Source organism: Notechis scutatus, chromosome 4 (assembly GCF_049901735.1).
Source record: "Notechis scutatus isolate UNSWTSFEM ecotype Mainland chromosome 4, rNotScu1.2, whole genome shotgun sequence".
Lineage (NCBI taxonomy): Eukaryota > Metazoa > Chordata > Lepidosauria > Squamata > Elapidae > Notechis > Notechis scutatus.
This window is the reverse complement of record NC_142012.1, coordinates 12,387,552-12,415,503: the sequence shown is the minus strand read 5'-3', so window position 1 is coordinate 12,415,503 and position 27,952 is coordinate 12,387,552. Positions and strand designations below refer to the sequence as shown.

At 40.8% G+C, this 27,952-nt stretch overlaps 2 protein-coding genes across 3 annotated transcripts in view; one reads left to right on the top strand and one right to left on the bottom strand.

The window, feature by feature from the left end:
- TMEM150C (transmembrane protein 150C) overlaps positions 1-23,075 on the top strand; it is a 37,164-nt gene extending 14,089 nt beyond the window's left edge. Inside the window, exons 3-10 of one of the 2 annotated variants that reach the window (XM_087962791.1) lie at positions 667-851; positions 4,026-4,107; positions 8,111-8,164; positions 10,510-10,542; positions 10,698-10,765; positions 15,217-15,344; positions 17,341-17,518; positions 20,120-23,075. In XM_087962791.1, the coding sequence (XP_087818917.1) occupies positions 740-851; positions 4,026-4,107; positions 8,111-8,164; positions 10,510-10,542; positions 10,698-10,765; positions 15,217-15,344; positions 17,341-17,518; positions 20,120-20,331 (867 nt within the window). In that variant the 5' untranslated portion in view covers positions 667-739 and the 3' untranslated portion in view covers positions 20,332-23,075. The remainder of the gene's footprint in view (positions 1-666; positions 852-4,025; positions 4,108-8,110; positions 8,165-10,509; positions 10,543-10,697; positions 10,766-15,216; positions 15,345-17,340; positions 17,519-20,119) is intronic. The other variant, XM_087962792.1, reaches the window with a different exon arrangement.
- The window catches only part of ENOPH1 (enolase-phosphatase 1), a 28,484-nt gene continuing 21,556 nt past the window's right edge, over positions 21,025-27,952 (bottom strand). The window contains exon 6 of the mRNA XM_026676446.2: positions 21,025-26,858. Within this exon, the coding sequence (XP_026532231.1) occupies positions 26,719-26,858 (140 nt within the window). The 3' untranslated portion in view covers positions 21,025-26,718. The remainder of the gene's footprint in view (positions 26,859-27,952) is intronic.

The following is a 27,952-nucleotide window of genomic DNA, read 5'->3' as shown; positions in this document are numbered from 1 at the left end:
GATTGCCCCATTCCCAAAAAATCCCTCAATCCACAACGCTGTATAAATTGTTTGCCCAGTCTCGACAGAATTAACTTAAACTGCTCGATCAAAATCTCCCTTGCCTCTCCCACTTGTGAGGCCTAAGGATTAGGGAGCTAAAATTGCACTTTGCTTGGCTTATTAATCAAAATTTTATCCCTCAGCAATCTTAAATAGACTTTTGGCAGCTTACAATTGAAGACCATATGTCTTAGTATGTCGTAGTACAAGATAAAAGTGCAATACTTCTAATTCCCCAAATACCATCTCAAAAAACTCCGTTTCCAGGTGTTTTTGGAAGTGGACATTGGGGTCAACCGGACCTTCCATGGGAGGTTGTTCCAGAAAGCCAAACCTATTATGGAAAAACACTTCCAGATGTCGGCACCCCATCTTCTAAAAATGTGGGACATCGAGCTGTTTCTGCCGTCCTGAACAAAATCAATTGAGAGTTATGATCTGGCACTTCACCCAATGCTGAGCAATAAAGCTCTTCACAGCCCTATCAATTGCATTGTGTTGTATTTATCTACTTTCCAATTTGCAGCATCCGTCCTGTGGCTGCCCAACCCATAGCCCCATATAGCCCCATTTTTTTTTGTTTGGATGGAAGAAAGATACAGGTGCAACCCCCTTTCTCCTCAGGTTTAATTCCATTCTTGCACACTGAGACAAGAAGCAGTGCAGTTGGTGCACCAGCTTTCCAGACTGCCTCGGGATGGCCCACCTTGAACAAAAGCAGACGGCAGAGATCCCTAGAAATGCCACTGAAGTCCCAAGCGATAAGTTGATGCCATCACAGCCTCAGCCAAACAGAAGGCCCAGGCAATGTGAGTGAGCTTACAATGAAGGTTTGAGATCTAGATATGACCTCTCCATATTCTTAGACTTCTTTCTTTTCTAACTCTGCTGACTTTGTGACTCCAGGTGATGTATAATAAAACAACATTAAAATATCCTTTATTCACCCTAATAGGAGAGCATAGTTCCATAAAATGTCAAAGTGCTGTACAGTTAAAAAATAAATAAAAATTCAGCAACGCCACATACATGGGAACTGCAGAATGGGTTTTCCCCAGCTTCAGTAATTGTGCTTTAGAGTTTCCAAGCCAAGAATCACATTTGGTCACAAGAGAGGCGTGGAAACATGATAGATAAACCCATAATAGGAAGTTCATAGCTGCAAAATTGAGGCATTTCAGCATTACTCACTGTTACTGAGTTAAAAGTTAAGCCCGAGTAGCAATTTCTTAACAAGGATGCTAAAATGAGACAGAAATGGCTGTCGGTCAGTGAATGCATCTTTCCTAAAGTTGAGTAATAGCTTTAATTAATTGTTAGTTAATATGCAAGGACTGAAGACTGGTGTGAAAGGAATTAGGGAAAATCTGATTATGAGATGATGTGTCCTGCACCTTGCTTGGAAATCAAGCATGGAAATTACATAGAAAACAGTTTTTCATTTTTCCAGGTAACAAATGTATGTTGGGATACAGGTGAAGTTAGGTCTGAGGTTCAGTCTTATGTTGACTGTTAGGTTAATAAGAAACCAGTGAAAGTAATGTTGGTGAATCAAACTGGTCATGATTTTTTTCACCAAATCCCATTATTTTTTATTTTTATCCATCCCTATATTGGTTGGATCTTTCAGTCATCATTTAAAATATGGAGGCTGCCTTCTGGCTGTACCTATGGAACATTCCATTATTTGAAAAACTTAATTTCCATTCGTGCTTTTGAATACTTGCATTGATAATGCAGTCATGTTTTTTTCTCATTTTAAAATGGCCATTCCATATTTTAGGGCTTTTTCCATTTAGTCTATTTTCAAAAATTTAAAATGAAAACCACTTCTTTTCATAGCACTCTTTAAAACTGGAAAAATCTACTCTCATTTTCATTTCCTTACTTTTTCTCCTTCTCTGTCTCTCATATGCTAAATATTTTTTACTAAATATATGGTGGTATTATTTTTTTAATATTGATTGTTGTATTGTATTGGGGATTTCTTACCTTGGTTGCTATATTGTTTTATTTTTATATTAGTTTATATATAATTTTGATTTGCCTGTTTTGATTTACTTATTTCGCCCCTATATAAGCATGTGCTAATTAAAAGTATTGCTATTACTACTTGAAAGATGTTGCCAGGGGTGGGATTCTACAGGTTGGCACCTATTCGCTAGAACCGGTTGTTAACATTCTAAGCAGTTCGGAGAACCGGTTGTTAGAAGAAAGTACTGGCCTAATCCTGTAAGGAAGGCAGGAAGGAAACATTCTGGTGTTGCTTACAGAAACTGCCTCTCCGTTAACCCTTATTACATTCTTGGCAGGACTAGACTTCCTGTCTCAGGAACTTCTCTGGAGTTTTTTCCCCCCTCCTTTGCTGGTACTTTGCTTGTGTGAAGTGACCATTCAAAGTTACAATGGCACTGAAAAAAGTGACTTATGACCATTTTTCACACTTATGGCTGTTGCAGTATCCCCACAGTCATGAGACGTCAGGCGAGGAGATGCATGCCTCGATGTGAGTGATATTGAGTTGGCCATGCCCAGCCAGTCACATGACCACCAAGCCACGCCCACCAACTAAGCCACGCCCACCAACTAAGCCACGCCCACAGAACCGGTTGTTAAAAAAATTGAATCCCACCCCCGGGTGTTGCCAATAAAAAAAACCCACCCAGCATGAATATAAATTGCATGGGGGGAAAACCCATCTCTATAGTAGTTTTGCAAAGAAAGGAGCATTATTTGAGTCCTTGAAACAAATATAGGCCAGACTACTGCTTTTACGTATGTGTATTCATCACATTGTATGAAAAATGTGCATTAAATGCTCCTTGTTTGAAGGACTGGTAATATGAGGAAGCAATTTTAAACCATTCAGTTGCTTGCCTAGTAGCAAATAGCTTAGATGAATATAGCTATGTTCATTCAATACACTTAGCCCAGTTACTGAATTTAATCATTTTCTACCTTTGCATAATATATTAAACTGCAGACTAAACACATGAATAAGAATTGCTCAACTGTGCCTGAGCTACCAAAAAAAGAGAACCTTCTAACCAAGGTTTAAACAAAGCAAGATTAGCATATTAGGCAATATTTTTAATTTGTGAACAAATTAAGGGTGTGATGAGTAACTGAACTCTTGCCTTCTGGATGCCATACAGAATTACCATGTTGCCAAGTCAACATGCACCAATGAGTTGATAATCTTTCCCTGGTTGGAAAGTGTCCTGTTCATATTTTTCCCAATCTTTACATCATTTACATCTGAAATTAATTAATCCCTACATGATGTTTCTCCATTCCATTTTGGGAATGGAAGATAAATGCTGAGAATGGATAGAGCTGTTTATTTCAAGCTTAGCAACTTAAAGATATGTGGACTTTTAACCCCCCAGAAATTCTGCGGGAATTATGGGGGTTGAAGTCCACACGTCTTTAAATGGCCACGACTGATAAACACTGAGATAGAATATAGTGTCCAAGTAGAAGTTTGAGCAACCAGATCATGAAGCTCTGTATTTTTAATTTAAGAACCATTTTGGTCTGGTGGTTAAGGCACCAGACTGGAAAGTAGGAGACTGTGAATTCAAGTCCCACCTTAGTCATGTAAGCCAGCTAAGTGACTTTTGGCCAGTCGTTCTCTCTCTCAATCCCATCCACCTCACAGGGTTGCTGTTGTGAGGGAAATAGAAGGAAGAAGGTCTGTTGGATATGTTTGCTGCCCTAAGTTATTTGTAAAAATAATAAATGTGGGATACATGACCCCATTTCCTCTTCTGAACAGAATCAGATAAGATCACTGCTCCAGAAACAAAAAAGGAGATCCCAGTGAGATAGAAGCAAGATGGGCGAAGAGCTGCACCATCCATGATCTCCATGGAGAAGACTTTCTTTGTGCTTAGTAAAAAAAATACGTCTTCAGCCAATGAGTTTGTTAACTTCCATTCAACATAACTTAGTTCATTTCCTGTTTCCTTGTTTGTTTTCAGGCATGGATGGGAAGAAATGCAGTGTATGGATGTTCTTACCTCTTGTCTTGACATTATTTACCTCATCAGGACTGTGGATTGTGTAAGTACCCTTTGCTGTGGTTTCTGGAAGGAAGATCATTTGACACAAAATAAGTCTGTCAAATAATAGAAGTCACAACATGTTTTCCAGCAGATCTTGACTGAAAAACACTTCCAGCAGAAGCAGCATTCTACCCAATGAACATTATTATAATCAGGTCTCTTTCTTGGAATGCTTTGGTTTTTTTTTCAGCACAATAACTTTCCTTGAATGAGGTAAGATAGTTGCATAATGAATTTGCCGGGAAGTGTTTTCAATCAAGATCCCAGGGCTGTGAACGTTTTTTCCCCCAGTTTAATTCTTTATATTTTTGCAGTACCGATGCAAAATTAACATTTCCTAAACCTGCCAAAGTTTCTCTGTTGTGTATTGAGGTTGAACAATATTGCCTTGCCAATGTAAGCAATGCCACTGATAAAAACCATGCACACATATGCAAGAAATTAAGCACCTATGTCTGTAATCCAAATGTGATGGTAATCTGCATAGTTATGCAACATAAGCAAATCTGGAAAACTTGTTCTGTTCTGCATTGTTTAATTTGCAATTTTTACCTTATGCAATATTTTATCTGGGTACGGTTTGCCACCCTGGGAAGTATGCAAAAGGTTAGTCAGAAGATCTAAATCTCATTTTCTATCATAAATTGTCAGCAGATGTTATTACTGACCTATTTTCCCAAGACGGCTAGATGTTTTAAGTGGAAGCAAACAATAAAAAAATATTAAGATGAATCAGTAGGTTTGTTCCTACAAAATGCCATGCCACAAGGGCACCCTACATTATTGGGAGAAAAAAAGAGACACACCAAAAAAAGGCCAGCACCAACAACCGCAAAGACCAGCAATTTTGTTGGTGTTTTTTTCTCAAATGTCCTGTGAGTTTCTTTACTTCATACCTGTTATTAGAAGGATTGCAAGGCACCATTTCATTACTGGGCACAAGATAAGAAAGCTAATCTTGCCAGTGGCCTCTGTTGCTTTTTTTAAAAAAAGATATTCACTCTTTCCTCTCCATATATACAAATCCTCATATGTTGTGAATTTTGGCTCTACAGTCCTCAGCTCAGTTCAACCTCAATACACAACAATACAGCCATTCTACCGGTTTGGACCGGTTCTATAGAACTGGTTGTTATTATTCTGTGAAGTTCGAAGAACCGGCAAATCGTGCTTCTGGCTGGCCACCCCCCTCTCCTCACACCCCGCCCCTCCCCGCCCAGTCAGTATCATGTATGGACCCATGCCCAACATCGCTAAAAGTGCATTCTCCCCACCCAGTCACTCCTTAAGGTATTTCATTTCCCCCTCCGAACAATCAGATGTTCCGATAATTAGCTGTGCCAGGATCCCCCTCACTGTTTTATTGCTACACCCAGGAGGCTTCCCTGAGGCCCAGGAGGCAAAATGGGGAGCAGGTGTGTGTGCTGCACCCCTCCGCACTCTGTTTTTTGCCTTCCTGGGCCCCAGGGAAGCCTTCTGGGAGCAAAAATGCCCCACCCCGGAGGCTTCCATGAGGCCCAGGAGGCAAAAAAAATGGGGGGTGGGGGTTGTTAAGAATGTAAGTCACCTAACAGTTATTTGGGTTGGAAATATATAAACCAGGATAGACATTTTAATACTGTATCTTTAAGAAAATGCAAAAAACTGTAATTGGGTGTGGTTTCTCAAACGGCCATAAGATGGAGCCAGAAACCTGGGTTGTTTTAGTCTCAGAAGAGAGAGTGAGTGAGTCTCTGTTTCCTTCTGTTGGAGAATATTGCCATTCCTCCTAATTGACTGTTATTCTTGGATTTGATGTAAGTCTGTTACTGAACTGTTTTTGATACTGGACTTTGTTATTGGATTATCCCTGGACTGAAAACTGACTGATTTAACCGTGAATGACTTGGACTGAGTTTGAACTTTGCTTAAATGTTTATTGGAAGTAAAAACCTACATTGACTGTACAGTGTATCCGTATGCTGTGTGTGTATTATTCTTCACTTCTCTCACTATGTCTCCCTGTATGCGCTCATTTTCCTAACGGGGAATTACCTCAACAGGGGTGCTGCAAAAAAAAGAAGCCACCACGCCCTCCCAGTCACATGTCATGCTCACCTAGCCACATCTACCTAACCATACCCACAGAACCGGTTGTTAAAAAAATTGAATCCTACCCCTGCCTCTGCTTACAACCACAACTGAGGCCCAATTTGAGACATTTGTTAAGTGGGGTTTGCCCCATTTTATGTCCTTTCTTGCCACGGTTGTTAAGTGAATCATTGCAGTTAATATTTGCTCCAAAGGTCCTTTTTCAAGAGGCAACTGGACTTTCTGGTTTTTCTTTGAAGACTTTTCGCTTCTCCAGAGCTGAAGGAGCTCCTTAGATGAGAAGCGAAATGTCTTCAAAGAAAAACCAGAAAGTCCAGTTGCCTCTGGAAAAAAAACACCTTTGGGACAACCAGGACCTGGAGGACTGAGAATCTCCATCTCCATAACTTACCAACTTATCCAGTTGATAAGTTAGTAACGCGGTTGTTAAGGGAATCTGTCTTCCCCATTGACTTTGCTCGTCAAAAGGTCGCAAAAGGTGATCACATGACCTTGGAACACATCAATGGTCATAAGTATGAACCAGTTGGCCAGCATCTGAATTTTGATCACATGATTATGGGGATGCTACAAAGGTGGTAACTGTGAAAAATGGTCATAAGTCACTTTTTCCGTGCCATTGTAACAGTCACTAAGTGAATGGCTGTAAATCAAGGACTACCTGTAACAGATAACAGATAATCAGAGTTGGAAGGGACCTTGTCGGTCATCTAGTCCAACCCCCCGCTCAAGTGAGAGACCCTACACCATTTCTGACAAATGTAGTTACTGGGTGAACTAAAAATTAAAGAGATCCTTATATTAAGGGTGGTTTTTGATCATTCAATTTACTAGACTGATTTCCTGAGACTTCTCCAAGAATTCTGTTCTGCACCTAATGAAAGCTTCTTTCTTAAAAATCTAAACAGGTCCCACGCTGCTTTGCTTCTAGTATCAGTCAAAGTTAGTCAGGCATCCCTATCTGCTCAGAGTAAAAACTCCTTAGTAGTAAATTGGAGCTTATTCTGTGTTTGATTATCACAGGAAGTCAAAGGAAGTCATGGCTTTCCCTGACAACTCATGGCTTTTCCCTGGGGAAAGCAACATTTTACAAGAGCAGGGTGAAAGTAAAAAATAATAAATTACTAAGCTGAGAAACCAGAAACATGATATATGAAAAAAAGAGAATCTATCTATAATTTCACTACTGTACATAAACACCATCCCTTATACCTCTCCGTATCTTTCCATTTCTTTTAGTTATTCTAGTTTTCATAATACCCATATATGCCACTTCATTACAGGGAATCCTCCACTTACAACAGTTCATTTAGTGACTGTTTGAAGTTACAACAGCACTGAAGAAAAGTGACTTAATACCCCCTTTTTTCCATACTTACAACCATTGTAGCATCCCCGTGGTCACTTGATCCAAATTCAGATGCTTGGCAATCGTATTTATGATCGTGTTCCAAGATCATGTGATCGCCTTTTGTGACCTTCTGACAAGCAAAGTCAAGATTCACTTAACAACTCTGTTACTGATGTAACAACTGCAGTGATTCATTTAACAACTATGGAAAGAAAGGTCACAAAATGGGGCAAAACTCAACAAATGTTCCATTTAGCAACATAAATTTTGGGCTCAATTGTGGTTGTAACTCGAGGACTACCTGTCATTGTCCTTAGTTCTTTAAACTTCTCATCTGCCTCTTTTAAGAGAAATTTATCAACTCCATCCAAACATAACTTTCTTGGTGTTTTCCTTCCTCTCAGTCCAGTCACTTTCCCCCCACATATGCTTCTTCCTGACTCTCTCCTAAATACTTTCCTGCCAGCTCCTAATTCCAAGAGACCTACATGCCCTTCCTTTTTCTTTGTGAGGGATAATTGTATTAACATTTTCTCTTCTCCTTTCCTATTTTTGACAGATATTTTATAGCAGTAGAGGACAACAAAATTCTTCCACTAGACGTGACAGACAGGTAAAACACAAATTGTTAAAAATATTTATTTCCTTTCTTCTTATTTGGCATTTGAAGGCTTTCACCAGGCTCTTTTCCAAAACAATGTTAGGAGCTTTACTCTGTCGCCATCTATAATAAACTAGAATTAGCTTCCCTTAGGTGTGAAGTGCTTTTTTTATAAGCCTTTTTTATTAGCAAGAGTTCCAGTGGACATGTTAGTGTTTTTTTAAATAAAGCTATGCAGTGCTTTGGATTTAATTCCCAAGAGTTGTTTGAAACACACAAGTCTGTGAAGGTCACCTCCTTCTGTAACTCTTTAAAGTAGCCATGTCTTTTCTGGGGATGGCAGTTGCATCATCCCAGAAAAAGACATGGCTGCTTTAAAAGTTGCAGATGAGTGCTATAATTTTGCTCTTGTCCACTTTGAACAACATTTGAAGGACTGACTCTGAAGCACTGCCCAGCCATAGCCGAGAGCATCGTGGGCATTCACCTATTCTCTGCTAATAACCAATGTGATGTAAAGAGCTCAAGGTGGGTGCACTGAAAGTAGATAGAAACAAATTTTTCAGCTTGTTTGATTGTGCATTTGGTCACTAGCCTCTCATAGTTTTGAACTATATATCAGTCTACGTTTTTCTTCTTTGCTTTGTTTATTCTGAGATTTACCAGTTGAATCCAGTTACCAAATGGTAGCCCAAAGAATGGAGCTGCTCTTATCATCACACCTTGTAAACCTTATGCTCTCCAGCATGTAATTGCTGTATTAATATAGAAATTTAAAAAGTAAACTCTAAGAAGAATGAGGACAAGGAGAGATGGAATCACAGCCTAGGGAGCAAGTCAGCCATTTCTGACACAGTGGTAACTTGGTACTCATCATTAATTGGTTCCAGGAGATGCGACAAGTACTAGAAGGATGACAAACAAACCACGTGACTTACACGTGCCAAACAAACCATGTGATTTACCATGTGATATTTTGTTTTGGCCAGGAACACTTCCTGTCTGTCCCTTTTCCTATATGAGTGATCTTCTCAGTTTGGCCAACTTCTTGTCCGACCTCTGGGGGCCGTTCCCTTCTTCCTTTTGCAGCAATTTTCCTAGCACAGCCGACTTCCTGTCCTCCGTGGCTGTCCCCCTTTTCCTATTGCAGCATGTCGAGTTCCAAACAAACAGCAAATACCAGGATAACATTTTTACATCAGAATGTGTTGAGTACTAAATTCAGTGAGTTTTGAAGCAGTTGAGTACTGAGCTACCACTGTATATTGATGGATGATATAGTTACATTGAGCCAGCAAAGGTAATTACTAACAAAATATTGCCACCAGAAGAATCGGTGTACGTGCAGAATAGCCTGAAAAAGCAAATATCATTTGCACAACCGATAACAGGAATTAGGATAGAGTAACTGATAGAGAAAGAGACTCTCAAGGTGAATTTTAAGAGCAATCTATAAAGCCTGGCAAACAATTTAGATCACAAATACCTGCTGTGTTTCCTTCCTTTTCTTTTGATTCAGAACCAAAGAACGTCTAATCTAATTCAACAAATACACACATATCTGACTGGCAGAGTAAGAAGAAAAGGCACATTATGCCAGGCTTGGAAGGAGTTGGAATTCCACCATTCTTCCTGTGCAACTCAGAGAGAGATAGAAGAAAATATTTGCAGCTCAGGGTTGAATTGTAGGGTCCTTAGTGTTCTCTGACCTTGGTGGTTTTGTTGCAAGAAAACCACCAAACTCAGAGACCACCAATAACCCCACAATTCAGGGAGAAGAGTCAAATTATAAGCCTCATCCTGAGTGCTGGGGTGAAGGAAAGATTATGAGAAGAACTATTTGATGTATGCCCTTGCTTGCCATCATGGCTCTCCGTGATGGGCAGTTGACACATATCCACACAACTTCATTTGGAAATGGAGACCAGTTCTCAAGAGAGTGGAAACAGGTGGGAGAAGAGAAAGCAGAACGAGTCTTGGGGCATCTTAAAGTTGTAGAGTACCTCATAAAAAGAATTTCCTGAGGGTTCGGAAGCAGGACTGATAGAAATTGTTATTTAGGGTGAAAAGTCCACTCTCCCCATCTCCATTCATGCATTTCTAAATATGTGGATTCTAAACTTCAGGGGCTGTCCTACTTTCAACATTGCTGACCATTTTGGAGTAGAAGTCCAATTGGAGAAAGACCGCCGTAGATGTTTTGGGTAGATTGCAATGGGAGCTCTGTTTCACCTTCTTTGAAAGTAGATCATTTGCTTAAAACTAGGTATTTCTATGCAAAACAAATTCAGTAGCACCAAATGACTAATGTTGTCATTCTGACTTAGGTGTGATTAGTTTCCTTTTGTGTCCCACAGCAAACCAACTTCTTTAAAGCCGCCATATATAAGGTAATCATACCCTTGTCCGTTCTCTTCTTTTGTCCCCTCTCTTTTCTCTTCTTTCCCCCAACAAGGCTTGTTCTACCCTATGCTTTTTAAATTGATTTATTTACCTTTGTTGCAGGCTTAGTAGATTTACAATGAAACACATTATATTTTTGAAGTATTGCAGGTGATGACCCTCCTGCTAGCTGTGTATTTAGCCAAGTCATGAACATGGCAGCATTCCTAGGTAGGCGTTGCATGAAGAATGTGTGGCTTCTTCTTCTTTTTTTAATCTCTTCTAATTCATTCTAGAGAATCTCCTGTTTCAGCCAAATCCATGTTATTGAAGACTTTTAGTGAACAGCCAGCTACAAGGGCTAAATTCTCTCTGAGGTGGTAAAGTTGGGTTTGGGCTAAAAACAACTTCACATCCTCCAATTATTATACAAAAAAGAAAGTGAGCATGTCTAAGATAACGCTGGCCTACATCATTTTCCCTGACACATTAACACTTTAGTGTGGTTTTAGTCAGTAATCGGCAGTGGACACTATATCCAGTCCAGAGGTGGTATTCAGCAGGTTCTGACCAGTTCTGGAGAACCAGCAGCAGAAATTTTGAGTAGTTCAGAGAACCGGCAAATGCCACTTCTGACTGGAGGTGCCATGCCCACCAAGCCACACCCACAGAACCAGTAGTAAAAAAAATTGAATCCCATCACTGATCCAGTCCCTATTTATAGCCTCAGCTTACTATAGGATAGGTAGAGATTCCAGGTGGAGTGAAACTATCTGGAACCTTTAAACTCAAAAATTAGGCTCTTTAACTTGAAATTGGGCCTGTCCTACTGTGCAGGGTGGTCAGTTTTTTAATATCTCTCTGCAGATTGTTATGGGCTGCCCTTTAAAATGTTCCACCAAGCTCTGGAATCAATCATATCCAAACATTATGGGTAATTAAAATAGAAGATAAAAATTCTGCTGTCTGTCATTAGTGATAGGTTGTTGATGGGCAATAATGTTGAGAAGAAGCTACCAAATGATACTTGTTTTGGCAGCCCCATCAGACCTAAAGCTTACTACCTCAGCAGGAACTAGACCTATAAAAATGTGTTATTAAGTATTCTAATGTTAACCCATGAATGCCGTCATATTGTTTTTTCATATGTGAAATTAAAAAAAACACCCCACCTCTTCAATTATTATTATTATTGGTTTGCATGAGACATTTACAGACTCTGTTGTTTGAGGACTCTGCATGTGTGTGAACCTCACACGGTTGTGAGTGTGCATTTAATAACAACAATAATAATGTACCATTTATATGTAATTCTTCCTTGTCTGGGCTGTTGGTCGTTCTTCCCATATAAATAGGCACAAAAGATTTTAGATAATTATCTATCTATCTATATAAAAACAAAATACCACTCATGTATCATCACAAAATCTCCAGAACCGTAAAGCCTACAAACTTGAAATTTGGCACGTATGTTCCCCTTGGCTTCTAGGTGCTCGCTAAGAAAGAATTTTTTGAAATGATCATCGGAGCATTAGTATTGTGTATATTATTATTATTAACACGCTCTGATGCTAAGGAGTTCTACTCCCCCTCCCACCTGAAAAGAAATCTGTTCCAAATGCAAAACACAAGCAGAGGAGTTTCAGTTTCAGTTTTAGTTTCACAGCACCAAGCAGCTTTAGTACAGAACAGTTGAGCTAAGCCACGCCCAAGCTCCTTGCTGTCTCCTTCTTGCTCACACAGAAAATACTGTTTCACTTTCCAAACAGCCCTCAACTTTCTCACACACTGACAGGATGTAGCTAGATGAATACCAATGGATGCTGGTAGGCAGAGGCAGAAGTTTTTTCCCCTTATTTTCCTCCCCCAAAACTAAGCCCGATCACATAGTTTCGTAGTGAAGCATGGGTATAGAGCTAGTTTTTCATGATTCCGAGAATTGATTATACTGAGCACTTAATATATTATCCACGATACTAGTATCCACAATAAATAGTAACCACAATAAAGCCTTGTTGATGCCTTCTTATTCAAGTGTGCCTATCATGCGAGGAGAAAGAAGAGACACAATCTTGATGGTCTTAACTCCATGATGATGTCTCCTGCCAAGTTCTCTGTTAAGAGTGGAACAAAAGTTTGGACACAAGAAATTCATTTAGTAGTGCTTCTTGTATGGTTGAACCTGCAAACTAACAAGTCTTCTGAAGAACCTATATCCTCCAGGGCTTCACTGATCATCTTGTAGTAAGAGGAAAAGGACCAACAAGACAGAGCTAGAGAGCAAGGTTCCATATCTCCCCCATGAGTGAATGTTAGGGCATTGAGACTAACTCTTTGCTCCATGTAGAATGTCCTGTCTAAGTGGTCTTTTTGCTTGGCCACGTCCTGGAAAAAGGAGTTCACTACCATTCTCAGAAATTAGGTCTGTTGTTGATCTGCTTTTACCACTAGGAGGTGTTCATGGATGAATGCCAAGTTGTGGTAAGATTAGAGGAAAGTGCATTTTTCAGTTGCTGCGGGCCAATGTTGATCAACACAGCTTCTAATTTCTCAAGATATCATGCCTGTCATACAGTGTTAAGTACAGAAGCAAAAGGAGAATGCTGTTTCTTTATTTTCCTTGCAGGCTTCTCAGAAAACCACTTGAAAAGAAGTTGTTGGTCTAGATGGATATGTTCCTGTTCAGCTCCTACATTAGCCACAAGTTTAATAAATATAAGCATTCATCAGTTGCACTGCCAGCATGGAAATGTCAATATGTATTTAGTGTTTTGCTCCAAGGGCTCTTTAAAAATCCATGATTTTTAAGACCCACCATACTTAGTCTGAGGGTGAAGCAGCTTCACTATTACAATTTGCATAAACCTGTGGCTATTCTTGCAGAAAATGAAATGGCTCTTAGAAATTATATTCCAGAAAGCATAGCACTGTACTGTACTGTACAGGTAGTCCTCAACTTATGACTACAATTGAGCTCAAAATGTCTGTTGCTAAGCGAGACAGTGGTTAACATCTGCTTGCCACAGATGTTAAGTGAATCACTGCAGATGTTAAGTTAGTAATAACAGTTGTGCTACTAACAACTGGCTTCCCCATTGACTTTGCTTGTCAGAAGGGCACAAAAGGGAACCATCCTGAGTCAATTGCTTTGATCATGTGACCCTGGGGGATGCTGCAGCAGTTGTAAGCATGAAAAACAGCCACAAGTCACTATTCCCCCACCCCCAACGCCATTGTAACTTTGAACAGTCACTAAATAAACTACTGTAAGTCAAGGACTACCTTTACATGAATTCAAGAAAAAGACTTTTTTGCATGCAAACCATGCTGGATGAGGAATTCTGGAAGTCGAAGATCACATAAAGTGGCTGAGGTGGAGAAACAGGGCCATATAATTGCTAAGATAAACAACGCATTACCTATGCAGATGTTTTGTGGCAGTCGAATTGGAATGATATCTTAGTTCACAGAAAGACATTGTGAAAAAGCAGGCACCCAAGTTCTTATTTTTCCCCTGTTCTTTACTGATTTGTAGTTGCCTGGTCCTATCACTTCTGATTTCTGATCTCTGTGGCAGGGAGTCTTTTGTAATTTGTGTGAGCTTCCTGCAAAATTTAGAATATGGCTCTAAGCTCATCAAGATTTTACACCAGTGGCTTGGCGGCCTGGCCGCAGGGCGGTGGGGGAGAAGAGGGGAACTGGGCCATGTGATTGGCGGGCCGGTGTTTCCGCGCATGCACACAGAGCTCGACTGGATGTGGAGCTGCATGTGCAAACACACTGGCTCGCTGCTCGCACAAGTTGAGCTGTACACACACATGCATTCCCCCTGGGCTGCTTCTCGCACACCCGGTTATCAATAGGCCATGGCCTGGTATTGGGCTTCGGTCTAGGGGTTGGGGACCCCTGTTTTACACCATATACTGTATTCCCTTCTGCAAGTGTTCAGCTCCCCATATGTGGCCAGGAGAAGTGATAACGCTGCAAATATATAACAAATGATTTGTTTCGTTATGTGCCGCAATACTCACATAGCAGGTTAGTTAAAGACTAGACTAGACTAGACTAGACTAGACTAGAATAGAAAAGAATAGAATAGAATAGAATAGAATAGAATAGAATAGAATAGAATAACAGAGTTGGAAGGGACCTTAGAGGTCTTATAGCCCAACCCCCTGCTTAGGCAGGAAACCCAACACCACTTCAGACAAATGGTTATCCAACATCTTTTTAAAAACTTCCAGTGTTGGAGCATTCACAACTTCTGGAGCCAAGTTGTCCCACTGATTAATTGTTCTAACTGTCAGGAATTAGTTAGGTCATTCTTTAGCATGTGTGAATCAAGCCCATTTGCTTAGTATAAATGCCGAAAACCGTATAAATGCAGAAAAAGTCTGACTTAGAAACCAAGTTAAGCTTTGTGTGCAAACTCAATTATACATTTTAAATCACATGGGGACAGGAGTGGAAGAACTAGTGCTAATTACTGGTTTATTCATCTACAAAGTTAATGGGAGAACTCATTTTGGGGCTGCTCAACCTTTGTTAACAGTTGTTTTGTAATAAGTGACAATACCTGTCCATGTAAATGGGCCCTCACTTGGATGTTTAGTGGCTTTTATTGTGAAAGTTAAAATTGCAGAGCGGCATCTACAATTTTCTCTCTCTCTTTTTTTTTCCAGCATTGGTCATAGCTGTCCTCCGTTTCATTCAGCTAAAACCAAAGGTTTTGACTCCATGGCTCAATATCAGTGGCTTGGTGACTTTTTGCTTGGCTTCTTTTGGAATGACCCTTCTGGGCAACTTCCAGGTATTTTGTTTTCTCTTCCTTACTGGTGGGGGTCACACCTTTCATTCTGCAGTAACATCATTTCGTTGCTTTGGGTTTAGTGTGTTGCATAAACCTAATGTTGATCTCCTGGGGTAAACCAGATAGGAATCAACAACAGGATGAGTTAATTCAACTTTATCGTAGACAGAATCTTGCTCCCTTGAACAGTCCTTACACACACACACACATACACACACACACCCTTTACAGCCTGAGAAACTAGAAGGGGCCTCTTCTGAGCCCTTGCCCCCACTTACTATCCTGTTATGGGTTATGCTAATTTTTACCTGGCCATTCCCTTGTTAATAGTTCAGAGGATTAAAGTTGCTGAGCTTATCAGCTGGAAAGCTGACAGCCTGGGTTCGAGACCCAAGTGCCATGTGATGAGGTGAGCTCCTGTTATTTGCTCCAGCTCCCGTTACTCGCTCCAGCTCCTAGCATTTCGAAAGCATGTGAATGCGATAAATAAGTACCACTTTGGTGGAAAGGTAATAGTGTTCTGTGCACCTTGACATATACTCATGCTGGCTAGATCAGGGGTTGCCAACCTTTTAGGCCTCAGGGACCACCAAACTCATAATTTTAGATCCCAGGGACCACTAACCGATTCTGTGGGCATAGCCTAATTTGTGGGTGTGGCTTGGTGGTCATGTGACTGGCTGGGCATGGCTTGTATGTAAATATTATAAATATTTATATAAATATTGATTCTTTTTATAAAAAAGAGCAACTTTTACCCAAAATCAGGCAAAGCAGGCAGGCAGATTGAGTTGCTCACAGAATCACAGATTCATTCAGAGATCTATCTATCTGCCATTGGCTAGCTCAGTCTGTCACATAAAATTTGCTTGCAAGCAAACTCACAAAATTAACTCACAACACACCATGCATGTAAATATTGTTTTTTTTTTTTTAATAAAAAAGAGCAACTTTTACCCAAAATCAGACAAAGCAGGCAGATTGAGTTGCTCACAGAATCATTCAGTGATCTATCTATCTGCCATCGGCTAGCTCAGTCTCTCAAATTTGCTTGCCATGAGTCTGCACTGAATTTTCTTGCAAGCAAACCTTCAGTCCTAAGGGAGGTTCGGCTGTGCTGAGCTGAAGATCTAAAGACTAGCTAGGAAGCAAGAAATCCAACAATTTCCTGCTTCCTAGCTAATCTAAATTTCCCGGCACAGCAGAACAGATGATGATCAGAAAAAGGAAAAATAGCAATTTAGCAGGCAAGTTTACCGGGTAAGGAGTGAGTGGGCGGGGAGGGTTTCAACGGACTATGTGGGCGGCGCAGCCTTGTGTTTCTGTGCAGCCTGGATTAATTGCTTTGTGGGGGGGGGGATGCTCTGGGGTGGAGATTTCTCTGCGGCCCACCACTGGGCCGTGGCTCACCGGTTGGCGACCCCTGGGCTAGATGACCACAGAAATGTCTTCAGAGAATTCTGGTTCCCTCAGCTAAGAAATGGAGATGAACACTGCCCCCTAGAGTCAGAAACGAGTAGACAGGGAAAAGCTTTATTTTTTTCCCCTTGGCAGTGACTTGGCCCAATCTCCCAAGATCTTTTCATTATATCTAGCCATGATTTATGAATCATGGCTTAAGGCTTTCCTTTCTGCATAAACTATTATGGTTTATTCAATAAAATGTAGTGGAGCAAATTGTCACGTACAGCTTAGAAAATAGAGTAGGTCACTTGGAAACGGGCTCAATGACTGGCATGACTTACTACTTTAATTCTAGGCTCAATTACAGTCGTTAAGATGAGGATTACATGTATCAATTTGAAAGTTGAGAGATAAGCAAAAACACTTCCTGGGAATGGAAAGCAAAGACCTTCAGCTGTCACAATATACACTGCAGATATATTATTGGGGCATTCTGAGTTGAGCAACGGAAAGTAGAATTCTTAGGAAAATTTGACTGTTTTTTTTTAATTGGGTGTATTAACCAAAGTCACATGTTTTGTGTTCTTTTTAGCTTTCCAATGATGAAGAAATACACAACGTTGGCACCTTTTTGGCCTTTGGTTTTGGCACTCTGGCCTGTTGGATTCAGTCCGCACTAACCCTCAAAATAAATGTGAAGAACGAAGGTAGAAAAGCTGGCATCCCACGAGTGGTTTTGTCAGCGGCAATAACTCTCTGCCTAGTCCTTTGTATCCTTTTAAGTTTTTGTTTCTTTTTTCCTTTTCAAAATGCAAATATTGCTTTCAGAACAACAGCTTGCCCTCCTGATAAGCTGTTTCTGGATTGTTACTAAATTCACTTCTGTGGCTTTTTTTCATGTGCTTTAATTGATGTTTGCAGAAGGCTCCATTTTAAAGGCAAATGGCCCAGATTAGGAGTTCAAACTTCCCAGGTTTCAATATTTGAAGAAACAAAACTTTAGTGCTTAAAAATTAGCCACATTTGAATTATTATAGTTGGTTGCACAGTGATGATATTAAAGGGTATTGTCATAAACAAGTTCATACGAAGTTGCCTTTTGCAATTGACTGGTCCATCCATTCCAGCTGTTTTGGGATTGTACCCAAGACTCATGTTACCGCATTTGTTTCTTTTGCCACAGTTGTGATACTTCTATTTGCAGATCTTCATATTTTGTGATTCCCCCACCCATTCTTTCTTTTTTGTTCTGCCATCTCCATGTATTGCAATATTTACTATCCGGAATTCATCTTTCTTATCAAAAATTGCTAAGTTTGGGGTGTTGTGTGGCAGATCTTGTCTGTTTTGAGTTCTAATGTCCCAGAGCACTTTAATTTTTTCATTTATTACCAATTTGCCTATTTTGTGATCTCACCAATTTTTGCTTATAGGCAAAATGTTTGTTGCCAGGATGTGCGATCTTCTTGCAGCATCTAATTATTACTATTTCACCCTTAATCGCATTTTGAAAACCTTTGTTCTTGATGTACTGATTTACTTCTTAAAAAGACTCTGGAAAAGCAGGGATTTAGGTGTAATATATGCTTTGCAAAAGTCCACTTAATGAATTTGCAAATGCTATAATCTTATTCTCACCCTGTTCATCACACATAGCTGCTTAATTAAAATCTTAGGTGTACCATATTGTCCAAGCCTGGAATATCCACCATTCCAGATATATAGATAAATCCATATATTTTGATTTCAAACTCTTATTTTCCACAAAGCCTAAAAAATTACTTTTTGTTTGGACAGCAGAGTAAGCTGAAATCTTGGTTAAAAGTTCGGCACAATGGGGTGGCAATAACAGGGCCATGTTTTTGCATTCTTTGCTAGCACATTGGGGCTGTCCATATTGTGTGAATCCAGTGTATGAGAAGTGCAGAAAACACAGGACCTCTCTAGGTTTAGTAGCTTACTCAATGGAAAAAAGAATTTGCTAGATATTTTTCTTAGCATTCCAATGTTCATATGTATCTAAATTTTCAAATTCTATTTTGATTTTTTTGTGCGAAATGTTCTCTCCCTAGAAAAGGAATGGAAAATGTGCAGCCCTGAACTCAAATTGATTCTAACAGCAAGACGGTATTGTGAAATTATGAAAATTTCAATCTAAAAACAGCTGGATGGAAAAAACGTTGATCCCTGGGACGTTGCTACAGCTTGAGGAAATAACTCACAGGGAATATTCTGTTTCTTTCTTGATGAGATCATTTTTAAGGAGGTTCTGAATACAGGCTTGTGCTATTGAAAATTCCAGATTTAATGCTTTATGTCAAAGGTTTTCAAACCTATTCAGGCTGATCTGATAGTTAGAAAGGAAAATTTCCCAGATTGCCTACACCAGAGACAAACTCTGAAGATAAAAAAAATGGGCTCTCTTTGAGAGGAGTTATTTAGTCATCCTTTTTTGCCCTTCCTCTGCCACATATTCTGTATCTTATCAAATTCTTGTAGAACTTTAGGGTTGTGCAAACACTGCTTAACCCTACCCTGATCACAGTCTGATGGCATCTACCTGAATTGGCACACTCCTCGTTTTCCTGAGAAACTTACCTTTATTGTAACATATGATATCTAATCTTTGTGTTGATGAATATATTGTGGGGGAAAAAACACAAGCAGCAATATCTTCACGAGTCTTAATAGTCCAGAAATAACATTTCCAGTTGCTTACTGTAGGTTAATGTGGTTTGGTTATGTTCTTATGACTAACAAAGTTGCAAACCGTGGTTGAATAAGCAATACGAAATAGAGCTTACAATTCTGCCAACTATTTCTGTTGCTAAGCAAGAGAGTTGTTTTGTCGCATTTTACGACCTTGCCACAGTTGTTAAGTGAATCTGGCTTCCTCGTTGACTTGTCAGAAGATCACAAAAAGTTTCCCTATCTTTCCTCACTTTTCTTCCCTCTTCCCCTCATTGTCCTTTTATTTACTTTTGTTATTTCTTATTTTACAATACTTTAAAACTTAACAAAATGTGATTGGAAGATCGCAAAAAGTGATCACATGGTCCCTGAGACACTGAAACCCTCATAAAATACCCGCCAATTTCTGAGCTCCTGACTTTTGATTGTGTGACCATGGGGATGCTGTAACACTGTGTGAAAAATGGTCATAAGTCACTTTTTTCAGTGCCGATGTAATTTTGAACCATCACTAAACGGATGGTTGTAAGTCAAGGCCTGCCTTGAATGCTGCTTTCCATGGTCAGACGCGGGTTCGATGGGATGTAGGTTTCAGGTATAGCCCTGATTCCAAGAGGCATCCCAATGTTTGCTCCGCTTACTGTGTATGTTTCGGTGCATTTTCCTTGACCCTGCTTCAGATTTCATTTTGATGAATGAGTTCAAGTTGCACATGCATGCGTCACGGATCCAGTGGGGAATGGTGATGTGCTTCCTATGTTTCTTCGGCTCCTTCGCGGTGGAATTCAGACATTACCGGTTCGAGATCATTTGCTCCGAGTACCAAGAGAATTTCCTCAGCTTTTCTGAAAGCCTCTCTGAAGCCTCCGAGTATCAAACAGATCAGGTGTAACCCATCTCCCAACTGACCAGGCGGATGATGTTTGATGTTAAAGGATTGAACTCACGGCCTCTTTCATTTACCGTGTTTTAGCGCTTTTTTTTTTTTGCTAATTTCTCTCTGCAATCGCCCAAAATTTCTTCCGAAGAAAGAACAAGATGGCTCTTTGCATGGATTCACAAAATGTTTCTAACTGAGCCGCTTTCGGTTTGAACACGAACACCCTGCCTCAAATTCTGTGGAGATTCTGAGTCATCCAGATCACAGTTGTCCCAAAAGTGCTTTTTTTATTTTATTTTCTCAAAAGGCCACTGGACTTTTCCTTGAAGACGTTTCGCTTCTCATCCAAGAAGTTTCTTCCGTGTTGACTTCATTTCAGTTCTTCAGTCAGAACGGAAGAAGTCTTGGATGAGAAGCGAAACACCTTCAAGGGAAAACAAAGTGCCTGAAAAAAGCACCTTTGGGTGACATCCTGCCTCAAATACAAAATGGTTGTTCTAAACGCAAAGCGAGAAACTTCCTGCACGTTTTCTGGGCTCAAGGCGGAGCATTGCTGGCAGATTTTCCCCAATGTTCAAAACAGCCCATGTCTTGCTTAGAACAGTTGTTGCACATTTAAGGCTGGGTGCTTTGTCCTCGAAACGGCGGAGTTTGAAACATTTTGTCCACACGACTCTTTGCTTTTTTTTTTTTTTGCTTAAGGTATTTTAATACACGGTATGAGATGTTGAGTCATTGAGTTTAGGTTTGTTTCCCATAGTTCTCTTGTAACTGGCTGGCAGAACTTAATTTTGCATTATATTGTTACACACAAGAGGTAGCCAAGAACTATGAAGAACTGTTATCCATACGTATAGTATATGCAGTTACGCCTTGAGTGACTGTAAAAAATGGAAAGGGTCTTTTTACCTTCAATAACTTTTAGACCAGAATTCTACAGCAACCATGGTCTATGGATATATCATCCACTGGATGGTGGTGTATCCAAATTTGCAAAACGATATGTCAAGTTGCAATGCAAGCTGCATCTGGTGTCTGTATGCATACACCATGCAGAAGACAGGTTATGATTGTGACAGGGTTATGATTGTGATACCACAGCTAGTATTTTACAGATCCATTGTGTAATAAGCTTTAACTATAACCTGTACATTTGGCCACGGAATCTACAGTTCCCACGTCTATTACTGTGGAGGTTTGCAAACCACTTTCCTGTGTTATTGAGTTTCTGGGGTCAGTTGTCTGCTGAGGTACAATGTTATCTTTCTCTACCTTTTTCTGCATTTCAGACTCTTTGAAAGGAAATGCCGATTTTACTGCAGCCTGGTCCATTAGAGCGAGCAGATGGTGCTTGACCTCACAAAAATCAGGGCTTGGATTGTCAGTCTACCTGCCTTCCCATATTCTGGTGCTTTTGCCACCTTTTATATTGAAAACAGGTTCATTTCTCACTTTGGGGAACAAGAACACACACACACACACACACACATTTTTATGCGGCTTCCCTCTGGGGCCCAGTGAATGGATGATGGGCATTTATGGAATCCTAGATAGCCAGATGCACAAGATAGGATTGTTTCTGAGCCTTTAGTATTTGCATAGTAGCAGGAATCTCAAGGAGCTGTCCTGCAAAATCCTCTTTCTAGGTCATTTTTCAAGTTGCATATGAGTTTTCTTTTTTCCTGTATGTGGCCTGTATATTTAACACATCTTTTTTCAGAGATTGGAAGATGTTTCTATGCTGGAATTTTAAGACTAGATACGCCAATGTGAAGCTGTGGGGTAGAACTGTTACTTAAGGAGAAAAGTGTAACATGTTTTGAAGTGGGGAAAAAATAAAATCAGATGATGTTGGAATGTTAACCAAGTAGCAATAACTAAGAGCTTGTAAAGGACAATTGAAAAATTGCTAATTTGCTATATGGAATAATTAAATAACTACAGTTGGAGGTAGACTTTTGGGATGAAATTATTTGCTACACAATCTTACCTAATTTTACATCAGAGTAAGTCTCACTGAACATAAATTGGATTAAGTCCAACACTTTAAATTCCAACAACTGGGCCAGAATCTCGACTGAGATAGTGAATGCTTGAGATAGGAGTCAGAAAATATTGAACAGAGAGAGCAATGAATTGGGTGAAAAGCTGAAGTTTAATAATTAGAAATAGGAGATCTGTCAAAGTGATAATGGTTATCAATGTAGGACATAAAAGCACGCACAACTGTAAAATACACAAGTGATTCTATATTAGAGGGGTTTGAGGGAGGTAAGTCAGGTGTAGATAGCTAAGTACTGTTCAGATGTTTTGGAACAGCTCTGGACAGGATGGCAAGGGATTATGTTACCAACATCTGGTGAGTAACAGGTTGCTTATCCCAGCTGTAGAGGAATCCAAACCAGCTGTGCTTCTCCAGTTAGGAAAAGGTTGGAAACATAAGAAATCCACCAACAAGCAGCTAAATGGGTTTCTGTTAAAATGTGTTTTACTGTAAATAATTCATTGTGGATTTTTAAAAAATGTTTATGTTGTATCATTTATATTTTGCATTTTTTTCCTGAAAGGGAGGAAAAGAAATTGTTTTGTGAACATTTCCTCTCTCTCTCCATTGAATATGCAACCCAACTTTTTTTCACGACAATGGTGTAAATACCTTTTAAGTACTTCTTACGGCACATTTTTCAATATGGTTGAGCAAAAACTTCATAACTGTATACTGATACGTGACCACTAAATAAATTTCTTTTATGGAACGCTTGGGCATTATTTTATGCTTGTACCTATACAACATATTTATATTCTTGCTTGCTTTATAAAGCTGAGTCCGAATGCCAAGCAATTAAAAATATTCAGAGAAGCCCACTGAGAATAGCCTTGTTGCTCAAATACTCACAGAAACATCTGTGTTCATGCAGGGAAGAGACCGATTATCCAGAAGAGGTTCAGCCAAACCCCAAACTAGAGGGGGATTATATGACATTTACATTCTTCTCCATGGGGAATGTACAGGTAGTTCTTGACTTATAACTGGTCACTTACTGACCATTCAAAGTTGTGATGGACCCTCCCAAAAAAGGTACTTGAATTCAGTTACGATGGATGTTCTCTCTGGTCATAGGATTGACAACCTGCCTGCATTTATGTCCATTTGTAGTACCCATAGTCACACGACTACAATTTTATTCATTTACAATATTCTTTGTTTGAAACTGGCACCTACTTCCAGTTTCTGGCAAAAAACCCTATAATGGACAATGGTTCATTTAACATTCACTTAATGACTGCTGCAGCTGCAAAAAATGTAAAATCTGTTCCTATGATGGCTCACTTAACGACTTAGCATGACTTAACGGCTGTAATTCCAAGCTCAATTACAATTGTAAGGTGGGGACCATCTGTGTTTGCACGGTTTTCTTCCTAAGCTCTGTAGTAGGGAAGGAGAACAACAGAGTAGGAAGGAGTAAGTAATACAGGTAGTCCTCAATTTATGACCACCATTAATCCCAGAACTTAAGTTGCTAAGTGAGAAATTGGTTACGTGAGATTTGCCATATTTGTTAAGTGAATCACTGCAATTGTTATATTAGTAACACAGTTGTTAAGTGAATCATGCTTCCCCACTGACTTTGCTTGACAGAAGGTCGCCAAAGATGGTCACATGACCCCAGGACCCTGCAACCATCATAAATATGAACCAGTTGTCAAGCAGCCAAATGTAAATCAGGTCAACCATGGGGTTGCTGCAATGGTCGTAAGTGTACAAAAATGGTCTCAATGCTGTTGTAACTTCGGTCATTAAATGAACTGTTGTAAGTTGAGGACTACCTGTACTGATCTGGATTTGGGCCTCAGTAAAGGACATGTGTCTGAGGAAAATCTGAATTAAATACCTAAAGGTTTAGATACAAAGCAGAGATTTCCTTGATCTGGACAGGATTATCTTCATTGGTAGAGGTGATATTCAGCCGGTTCAGACCGGTTCTGGCATACCAGTAGCGGAAATTTTGAGTAGTTCGGAAAAACCAGCAAATACCACCTCGGACTGGCCCCGCCCTACCACCCCTGCCATTCTGTCCTGTATTCCCTAGTATTTTAGCTCAGCTGATTCACGAGGCAGAGCAGATTGCCACGCCTCAGCTGAGCTAAAAAACAGCTCACCTCACCAGCGCTGACAGAAGGTGTTTTTTGATTGCTGAGCCATGCGCGAAGCTTGCACAAAGCACGCTCTCATAGGAAGAAATTTGGAATCCCACCACTGTTCATTGGCATACCTCAGAAACTGAAAAGATATTGAACGAGTTATCAACCGTAAAAAATAAAAGTTGACTTTTCCCCTCACAGATGCACACTTAGGGCAACCACCTAAGCTGAAGCTACTTTCAGACACAAGTCTTTTACTTCAGTCATAGATTTTATTTAAAGGCAAGACATGCACAAGGCAACAATCCTATATGGACATTGACTACATCGGCAATATGGAGCCACTCTCCATTAGCATCCAGACTGGGAAAGGATTTATAAGCTCAATACGCGAGAATTTGAATACCGTGTCTGATTTTTCCTATGTGGATTGTATATAGCGGATTTTGAGGAACAAGCTATTTGTTTGTGTGTAACACCAAGCCCTTTCCACCTGGAACACAACAGCAAGCCCGATTCTAACAACACCTTCAAGTATTGGAAGGGCTGCCCACAACACACATACAGGGGGCATCAAATTACGGGATTAGATATTGCAGGGGTGTCAAACTGGATTTCTTTGAGGGCTGGATCACCATTGTAAGTTCTCCTTCACGGGCTGGGTGGTGGTGGAAGAGACGGGACGGACACCTCCTGTAGCACCCTGCCATCCAAGATGGGGCAGGGGAGGGGCCGCGTGCTGCCCCCCCCGCACCCTGTTTTCAGTCTAAACCACCTCTGCAGCATTTCACCAGCCGAAACGGGGCACGGGAGGGGCACACATGGCAGTCCACACACCCCACCCCCCCGTGCCCTGTTTTTGCCGGTAAAGTTCATCCAGGCCAAAAACGGTGCAGGGGGCCGCGTAGAGTCTCTCCACGCCCCGTTTTGCCTGCCAGAGGCACCTCAGGCGGGTCCAATGCTATTTCCACTTAAGCACCTCACGGGCCAAATCCGTCCCACAGGCCTTGAGTTTGATACCTGTGAGACATTGTGGGTTTGTTCCATTGTAAGACTCCAGGCAGCCTACTAGATTCTCTGGACATTTCCAATTAAACTGGGATGACATCTTATGATTTCAGTACTTTATCCAGCTTTGCAGTTGTGACAACAACAAGCCCATTTTCCAAGCAAGGTTGTAACTCCAAAACAGGCTGGCCAAATGGAAAAAAATATTGCATTCAACAGGATTTTGGGACTGTTCCCCCTTCCATCCTTGGTGAAAAGGAGTAGGTTTTGGGGAAGCAAAACATTACTTGCTAGCAGAACATAAAATGTGCAACGTGCTGAAGAGACAAAAACTTCTGTTTTGGATTGCTGAAACACCTAGGAGCCTTGAAAAACCAACCAAACAGAAAGGAAGAGCTGCTGACATTGAGACATGCTTACCACTCTTGAAATGCTGCACATAAAAGGAACAAGTGAAGTCACACAAAACAATTAGGTCTCCATTACACCTTCGAGTGCAACAGGTAAAGTACTAACCTGCAGGATTTAGAATGCAATTTCCCAGCAATTTTTCCCAGCCAAAAAAAAAAGCATCCCCTTCCCCCAGGTTAAGTAGGACAACCTTTGAGCAATCATGCAAAGGATCAATCATGCCTTCCACATGCAAACATGTTCCAGTTGGCACATAGATGTTCTTACTAGCTTGCATGTGCGGTTTAATTCATGGTGCCTGTGCTGCTTTTTCCTTCCCTTTCCAAGACCAATCAATTCAGAGAGCTCAGCTTGCAACATTTTTCAATTATAAATAGTCTGGATTTCCCCTACGTTTACTACAAAGAAGAGAAGACTTAAAAAACCTGCAATCAAGTGTGATGCGAATAAGAGATGAGAGTTTGTAGTATATGTACCCAAGACACATCCCTTAAATAAACTCTTCATTGCTGCCCCTTTGAACTGAATGGGAGGGTGGTATTTGCATCCTACCAGTTGACCTCAAAAAGACAGGAGAATCTTCTCTTGAGTTCTTGATTCTTCCGTTTGCAAATCCAAAGGGAAACCAAGTCAACCCCTCGAGAGCTTCACTTTGCTACTATCAAAGAACTGGCAATTTTCCACCAGGTTCAATTGTGTCTCCTCAGGGGAGTCAGGGGCCCAATATTCTGTTTTCGAGACTCTTGATCGCTGGCAGGAAAGACGATAAACGGTAAGGATGACTTTCTCGGCGGCTCCTCTTTTTCCGCATCCCTTCCTGAATCCTAGGTGCAAATTTTAAGCAGAGGATGGCAGGAACAATTCGCTGAAAGAGGTTATGAGTCTGTAATACGATTTCTCATCGTCTGTCAGTCCTGCATTGCCTGGCCGGATTACAACAGCCACATGCATGTCTGCTTCTTCGGCTGCATCTGCTTCTAAGGGACGCAAAGAGAGGCTCATTAGACAATAGCAACAGCACTTAGACTTAACTTCACAGTGCTTTACAGCCCTCTCTAAGCAGTTTACCGAGTCAGCCTCTTGCCCACCCCCCCACACAATCTGGGTCCTCATTTTACCCACCTTGGAAGGCTGGAAGGCTGAGTCAACCTTGAGCCTGGTGGGATTCGAACTGCCAAATTGCAAGCAGCAGAAGTAGCCTGCAAGTACTGCACTCTAACCACGGTGCCACCATGGCTCATGTCTGGACAGCACTGAACCGTCTACTTCTGGGGTATTTACCTGTTCGGTCCAGGTACATATAATCTTCCACTTACAACCTCAACGGAGCCCAACATTTCTGTGGCTAAGCAAGGTATTTCTTAAGTGAATTTTGCCCCATTTTACGACTTTTCTTGCCACGGTTATTAAGTGAATTTTTGCGGTTGTTTAATTAGTAACACAGTTGCAAAGTGAATCGGGCTGGCTGAGGAATTCTGGGAGTTGAAGTCCACAAGTCTTAAAGTTGCCAAGGTTGAAGGCCCCTGCTACAGTAAGTCAGACTATATGTAAAGCAGGGGTCCCCAACCACCGGTCCGCGGACCGGTACCGGTCAGTGGAACAAGTCCTACCAGGCCGCTGGCTTGCTGGGCGCCACCATCTTTTGATGAAAAAGTGCTTCCGGTGAGCTTTTCCGGTAGAAAGCTCACCGGAAGCACCTTTTCATCAAAAAGATGACGGCGCTAGCGTTCGGTGAGCTTTTCCGGGTAGAAAGCCATTTCTACCGGGAAAAGCTCACCGAGCGCTGCGCCGCCATCTTTTGATGAAAAGTGCTTCCGGTGAGGTCACCGGAAGCACTTTTTCATCAAAAAGATAGCGGCGCCCAGCTAATGCCGGTACCGGGCCATGGCGTAAAAAAGGTTGGGGATCACTGATGTAAAGGGCTTATTTATAAAGCTGGTGTGTGTGTGTGTGTGTGTGTGTGAAAGCACCTGGTAAAAAAAATATCCGTATATTCAAACCATTTCAGGCAATAATTTGGGGAGGGGAGAGCGGAATGCTTCATTGGACAGCCCCATCAGAAAATCTACCC